Here is a 7998-nt window from a genome sequence, read left to right as displayed (position 1 = left end):
AAATTTACAGAAGAGTCAGTTGTCAAGAGAAGCGTGCTTCCTGATCATTATGATGCTCTTATACGATATTTGTAAAAATGAGAAAGCGATTTTCAAAGTTTCTCATTTAATGTTTTCACTCGAAACAAAATTTTATCTCGCTTGAGATTTTTCCCTTGAAACAAAATTTCATTTTGCTCGATTCCATCACATAAGGAGTTGGATCAACATTATCTCGCTCGAGATAGTTTCCCTTAGAACTAACTTCAATAACATTTCACTCAAGATTTTACCTCACTTTAAATTGTTTTTTTTAAAACAAATTTTGTCTCACGTGAGACATTTTTTTCTTGAAACACAAACTTTAAGATAATTTCTTTTGAAACAAAAATTTTATCTCACTTGAGATCATTTCCCTTGAAATAAAAGTTTCAATCTCCCTTGAGATAAGGATCATTTTCAGTCTCGCTTGAAACAAATGATGGAACTAAACGTTAGATATAATTTATATATATATATATATATATATATATATATATAATTTAGGTGCCAAAATAGAACAAAGGTAATAACTTAGATATTAAACATGTAATTTACCCTAAAGTTTTTTTAACTTTTTTAATTTAAGTTTTTTTCTTCATTAATTAGAAAAATAAACCTAACTAACCTTTGATTATTAACTAAAAAAACCTAAATTAAAAAAAATAGTTTGAGCATTCTTCTCGAAGCATAAAAGTTAGTTTTTTATTACATAAAGCAGAAGATATCTCGAGACACTCGAGTAAAATAGTATCGCAGAACAGATGAATATAACGACGATGGAGAAAGTTTGATGCATTCTTTCTAATGCTCGTATCCCAAAATCGTTTTAAGTTTAAACAACATCTACAAATAATTTTTTTGATTAGTTGGTCTACATCTACCACCGTTGAGCAAAAAAAAAAACTTCGTAATAGATATGTATTGATACTCCTGCCAAGTATTTTGATTTAAAAAAAAATTAGATGTCCTACGTATACTCATGTTAATGATACATTCGATACTATATTTATTAAGTATGTATTTCTTATAGATAAAACTAGTATTAAAGCATATAAGTTAAGGTGTTATGAGACAATAAATACTTATACATCTGGTATAGCGATATTCGAACTCGAAATTTCAAAAATAATGACAATTTCTTGACAGCTAAAGTTAGTTGGTTGGTGCCGAACTTGAGAAGTTAGATGTACAAATAACATTCATGCATATAGAACATGAGGAAGAAATCAAATTACTGTGTGCCACATATTTGAATATGTCCATCTATATAACTTGTAATAATAATTTTGGCAATATTGTGTGGTCCAACCAGTTTTCCGTAGACTTTTCGAAGCATATATTTGGACTTATGGATATTTTCCATCTCCATCAAACAAGTCAAATTTATTAAATGAAAACTAAAACCAAAACTGTACCATGAAATAATATATCAACATAGACAGCCGCAGCCACCCCATCCCCATCATGTTGATCAAGCATAATCCAACGGTTCTAAACACAAGTTAAAAGTTTAAACCCTAAAGATCTAGACCGTCCAATTTCATTAGGGGCTTGTCTAGTTGTGTATTGCATTTATTGCCATGTCATCTATGTGTTCTATTGATGACTAACTGTTCTTAATATTAAATAGTATCCGATTATATAAGAAAAATAGAAAAAGAACAATTCTTTTCCTTCAATTATTGCTCTATATATAACTCTCTTGAGGCTCCACGTTCAACCGAAATCTTTTTTGTTTTCATTTTTTTTTCACATTTGATTTCCAAGATTCTAAATGGATCATCAAGGAGAGAAAAGATTGCTTGCTTAAATCGATTCGAAACGATCAATCCAACATCATGAATTTCTGTTTCTCGAACCTGAATTGTTTCTCTTCTTATTCTTCTTCTTCGTCAGAAAATTTTTCGAGTCATAATGATCGAGGTATGCAACTAATACATAAAGAATTTTGCATCCAAATGACTAAATTTTTTATTTACATAATTTTCTTTATTTTTTCCATCCTTTTCTTCTATCTCTGGGTTTGATGTATATATATGTGTAGTTTAATATAACTATATGTTTATAATGTAATGTGTGTAGATGTATTTTATTAAGTTTTTTAGTATAATGCATATTTTATAAGTATGTTTGATCTTATATCTTTTTATATAATATACCGATAATAATATTAATCAAACTAAACTTAACCGATACATATTTTATAAGTTTAAACCGTTAAGATTAATACTAAAGAGTGATAAAATTAGGAAAAGACAGAGGAAAGCAATGTGCTCTTCCATTGTCCAAGGGGAATGAATATAGCCTGTTTTTAGTAGTAATAAATTCAAAGGAAATTAAATGAAATTAAAAAAAATAGAACTATCTAATTGTTTTTTATTTATATTATTAGCTTTTTAAAGTATCATTATCTTTAAGTTGACATCTTACATTATTAGGTTTCAATAAAATTGTTTGATTTGTAGAGTTTCAATCTAATATGATTTTATAAGATATATATTTTTTAAATAATTGAACTTGAGTCGGATCGGATTTTATTAGGTTTGGGTTCGGCTCGAATCAAATTTAAATTTAATGTTAAAAATCTTTTATCTAAGTCAATATAATTCTCTCTATATTTTTTTCATTTATAATTCTATTTTACTAAATAAAAAATAATTTTTTATATATTTTTATTGAGCACGATGAAGTTAGATGTAAATTTTTATCTCAAAATTTGATTTGAATTTTAAATTGAATGTAAACACTTTAAACTCAAATCGATTTCGGACAAAATGTATACTTCTTGAACGTGTCTTAACACATTATCATCCTGCCCAACTTTAAAATTAATAAAAAAAAAAAATAAATCCTAAAGTTTGATAAAAAATAATGACTTCATTTTATAAACATTGAAATTCTATTTAAAAAATGGCCAATACTCCTCCCACTTCCTTGTTAGTTTGTCACTAATCATCATCATTTATATATTATTTTCTATACTTTTTAATAAAAAAATCCTTATTGTAAAAATAAAAATCCTTTATTTATTTGTGGTTCGTTGGGAGGTTAACTATTATATAAAATGACAGATTCACAAAGCTTTTGGAACATTCATGCATTCTCATATGATGAATTGAAAGTTGCGACCGATGGATTTCTACCTTCCAATAAAATTGGTGAAGGTGGATTTGGTATTGTCTATAAGGTACTTTTTCTTTCTTTCTTTTATATATATATATATACTTATTAAATCAAAATAATATCATGATCATATTAGATCTGAATTCAATTTCAAGTAACTCATTTACATTATAAAAATATATTTATAAGTACATGATAATTAAAAAGGGTAAAGTACACTAAAAGTTAATGGATTATATTTAGTACGTTTTACCTTTATTAAAAATATATACTATCTTATTATTTATTTTTCATGATAATTTAAAAAGCTCAGGTTCATGCACCAACTTTATGTTATGATTAGGTGGATAGAATTATTACAAAGTTATTTAGCTACAAATTATAATAATCACAATAGGTTTCATTAATGAATATTTTAAAGTAGTATTATTAAAGTTTGTCACATCATAAAATGATTAACACATCAGTTATAAACATACTTAATCGAATGATGAAAAAGTTGAAAAAAATATTTTCAATTTATTGTTAACTCTATCACACAATAAATAAATAAATAAATAAAATTTTAATTTAATTTTGTTACGCTTCTTATCAAACACATAGATATGTCATTTTCATGTTAAATGCGATGATTTTAGTAGTGCAAGAAAAACGTATTAGAGCCGCCATGGTGGGCTCCAACCGAGTTCAACCTTGAGACATCATCAAAATTTTGTCTCCTTTTGTTTTCCAATTAAAAAAAAAAGACTTTTTTTTGTGGAGCTAACATGGTGTTTGGTTGGGAACATAAAGGGAAGGCTGAAAGATGGAAGAAGAGTAGCTGTGAAAGCTTTATCAGTAGAATCAAAGCAAGGCAACAGGGAGTTCATGTCCGAATTAGCCTCCATATCCAACATCTCCCATCAAAACCTTGTTAAACTCCACGGCGGCTCCATTGATGGACCCTCTAAGCTTCTTGTTTATGATTACATGGAGAACAACAGTCTAGCTCATATCTTACTTGGTATTCTTCTTGTTCTTTTACACACACATATATATTTGATCAGGACGGAGTTAAGATTAGATAGTAGAAAGGGTTGTCTAATTTTAAAATAGGGTTAGATATAAGTCGGATTTAGTTTTGGTTCACTTGAACCCTACCCGAGTATATCACTTGTCATCCAACCTGACTTAGGTTTAAGAAAGTTTCACATGACCTTAAATCCAACTCAATTTTTTGAGTAAAAAAGTCGTAACCGGCTCAACAAAAATATATTATGTATCTATATATAAACTTATTATTTATTAGGTAAAATAGGTAGGGGTGTTCATTTTTCAGTTTTAACCAAATGAACCGAATTAGTTCGGTTAATTCGGTCCGCCACTGAGTTAGTCCGGTCAGGAAACGGTTAATGGTTTTTTTCTATATTCAGTTAATAGTTAATTCGGTTCGAAATCGGTTAATTAATCGAATTAACCGAAATTATTAAATATTATATATACTATATATATTGAATACATATTTTAAGCTAAAACCCATTAAGAATTAAGATCCAATTATTTTTTAATCACACTAGACTCATTAAATTATTAATACCTAATTAAATTTTAACTCAAATTTAAAAAATACTTATATTATATTCAAATTAATTTAATTAGAAATATTATTAAAAAATTCGGTTAATTCGGGTAATCACCCGAAATAACCAAACTCTATTCGATTTGGTTAATATTTTAAAAAAAGTTTGGTTCAGTTAACGGTTAAGGGGAAAAATTCAATTAATTCGGTTAATGGTAATTCGGTTAGGTCGGTGTCCGTTTTAATCGTTTGAACACCCCTAAAATAGGGATCCAATTCAAAAAATATAGAGAGATGTGTATTGGCAAGTAACTCTAAAATATATAAATAAATTATATTTTTATTCTTCGGTCAAGTATGTTTCACACTAAACTCTAAATTCAAACTGAACAGAACCTATCTTACCCTTCAAAAGGGATGAAGTGATTCAAACCTAAATTTTCAACAACAAAAAATGACTTTGAGTCGAATATTTTTCACCATAAATTTGAATTGATTCAATCTTATTTTCAAAAAATCTTGACCCGACTCAAATCTAAATTTTTAACAATAGAAAAACCCAACTCTATAAGGTCAAATAGAGTAAAAAATCCGTCATATTTAGATCAAATGATCGTTCCCACTTCAAAGTTAATAGACTTGAGAAGTATTTAATTTAAAATTTAAGATGGATAAGATTTAGTTTGATAAATATTTAAACTAGTAGAACTAAAACATAAAAATTTAGAGGTATGAGTCTCTTCTATATCTTTAAAAACCTTGTCCCTGTATATATATTGATATTTCTTTTATGATTTATATTCGAGACTTATTATATTACAGGAGGAGAGGAAAATAGGGCAAAGCTAAGTTGGAAAGTAAGGAAAGAAATAGCATTAGGGATAGGTCGGGCACTTGCCTACATTCACGAGGAGGTGAAGCCACACATCGTCCATCGAGATATCAAGCTTAGTAACATCCTTCTCGATCAAAATTTCACCCCTAAACTTTCCGATTTCGGTCTCTCTCGCCTCTTCTTCGATAATGTCACTCACCTCAGTACCGGAGTCGCCGGTACATTGTAAGATCTATCTCTTCTCTTCATTTCTTTTTCTTTTGGATCAGGGTATTAAAAAATAGATACATCAACTATACAATTATCTAACTATTCTTTTTTTGGTATCGAAGAGGTTATCTTGCTCCGGAATACGCCGTGAGCGGACACTTGACACGGAAATCAGATGTTTATAGTTTCGGAGTCCTATTACTCGAGATCGTGAGTGGTCGGACTGCCATCGATTTCGATCTCCAAATTGGCGAGTTCTTTCTTGTCCAGAAGGTATATGCATTCTTTATTTTTTTTTTCTTTCACTTCTTGCATCTTTGTTTAGACGAAGACAACATAGAAAAACATGTTTCCATTAATGTAATAATACAACCGAACTTTACCTGCCCACCCTCCAACTTTGACTGTCAAATTTTATAATTGTTGATTGAAGTTTCTTCTCAGTAAAGTAGCTTTTGACGATTCATAGCCTAGATGCACAAATATGATTTGATATTAAAGATATATTATTGATATCTGATTTTTTAAACGATTATTTTAAATTAGATATTCCGAAAGTCTATTATGTGATGAAATTTAATCTTTTTCATTTGAAATACTATGATTTGGATATCTAATCTTAACGGGCTTAATATCTTATCATTTGATTTATTTTATGTAGGCATGGGAGATGTACAAATCAAACAAGTTGGTGCAGTTGGTGGATCCGGTGTTGGACAAGAGTAGCTTCTCGGAAAAAGAAGTGTACCGGTTCCTCAAGGTAGGATTGATCTGTGTGCAACAAAAATGTGGGCTCCGACCGTACATGTCGATGGCTATTAAAATGATGTGCGACGAGGTCGGTATTCGGGATTTACAGATATCCGATCCGGGACTCATTACCAACATCATGGATGTAAAGATCGGGAATCGACGTTCCCCTTCTTCAAGCTTTACCAAGATGTTAAGCCCTCGGTTACAACCTTCATAAAAAGATCATATACTTCTATTAGGATACATTCATTGTAAATAACATTTTTGTTGGGGCAACCCAAAATAAAAACTGATGTCAATTTTTCAAGGTTAATTGCAATTTTGATCCTTAGTAAATAATGTCGAATTAAAGTCGAAGAGGAGCTAAAATTGAAATTGAACTTTTTTAAAAAATTGTTACTGAAATTTGTCATAATAACCCATTTTTTCGATAATGGTGTAAATTTTTTGTTGGAAAACGTTAATGAACACTCGATAAATTATATAACTCAATCAGGGTCGGTCCTGGGCCGGGGCTGGAGGGGCACCCGCCCAGGGCCCATAATATTCAGTCGGCTCAATATATATGTTTTTGGCCCAGAAAATTTCAATCAATGCCTAATTTTCTCACTGAAAATTATACACATAAACCCATTTAATCAGCATACAGATTGCACATATCTTTTATTTCATTTAAAATGATCAGATGATTTTGTTCAAGCATATAATCTGATAAATTTATTTGTAATATGGGAATCACCCATGTGATCCAATGAAAAAGCATTTGACAGCAAATCACCAGGAAAAAGAAAATGTATAATGTCAAATAAGTCTCTAACGTTCGATTAAATAATCATTTTAATCCTTTTTTGAATCATTTTAATTCAACGTTTTTTTTAGATAAAAACCTCTGAGATTTGACTAAAAAGTCACTTGATTTTTTTTAATATTTTGGTACATACTGTTTCTTTTTAGAAAGAAAATATGTATTTTAGAGCGTTGATAATTTGTTGACTAACGGTTTTCATCCATGGAGGGATTTTTTTACTCCAAAATAAACTATTGGATTAAGAAATGCTTAAACATGATGTTTAATTTAAGAAATGCTTTTCCACGAGACAATATTTTTACACTAAAATCAATTATTCTGCATTAGGAAATGCTAGAAGGCAATGTTTTTATAAGTATTTGTATACTTAAATATATTTTTGACATTGTATTAAATTATTGTTTGTTTAATTTAATAAAAAAATTCTAATATAAATTTTATATCACATATTTTATTTTATTTTTGAATTAGGGGCTTATTTTTTTATTTCGACTCGACCCAAAAAATAGTTGGTTCACATATGGCCATGCGGGTTCATTTTCTAAAATGAAAGTGTTTTTCCAAGTTAAAGATTATTTTTTTCTCATAAGTTAGAGATTATTTTTTTCTCATAAGTTAGAGATTATTTTTTCTCATAATAAATTAAGAGAAGCTTTTCTAAGTTGAAATTGTTGAAAACTTACTTGAGGT

The 7998-nt window shown here is 28.9% G+C and overlaps 1 protein-coding gene across 2 annotated transcripts; it reads left to right on the top strand.

The window, feature by feature from the left end:
* The first annotated feature begins 1838 nt into the window (after nt 1-1838).
* Nucleotides 1839-6741, top strand: LOC120172678 (putative serine/threonine-protein kinase). 2 transcript variants are annotated; one of them, XM_039180083.1, is made up of 6 exons: nt 1843-1944; nt 3093-3208; nt 3937-4147; nt 5525-5762; nt 5870-6020; nt 6409-6741. In XM_039180083.1, the coding sequence occupies exons 1-6, from the start codon at nt 1860-1862 to the stop codon at nt 6715-6717; spliced, it is 1110 nt and encodes a 369-aa protein (XP_039036014.1). In that variant the 5' UTR covers nt 1843-1859; the 3' UTR covers nt 6718-6741. The 2 variants fall into 2 exon arrangements, with proteins under 2 accessions (XP_039036015.1, XP_039036014.1); XM_039180084.1 differs by lacking the exon at nt 3093-3208 and having other exon boundaries at nt 1839-1944.
* Nucleotides 6742-7998: the final 1257 nt, after the last annotated feature.

The sequence above is a fragment of the Hibiscus syriacus genome, unplaced genomic scaffold (genome assembly GCF_006381635.1).
Source record: "Hibiscus syriacus cultivar Baekdansim isolate YM2019G1 unplaced genomic scaffold, ASM638163v2 tig00111877_pilon, whole genome shotgun sequence".
NCBI lineage: Eukaryota > Viridiplantae > Streptophyta > Magnoliopsida > Malvales > Malvaceae > Hibiscus > Hibiscus syriacus.
The sequence above is the reverse complement of the archived record's forward strand: the minus strand, read 5'-3'. Positions and strand labels throughout refer to the sequence as shown.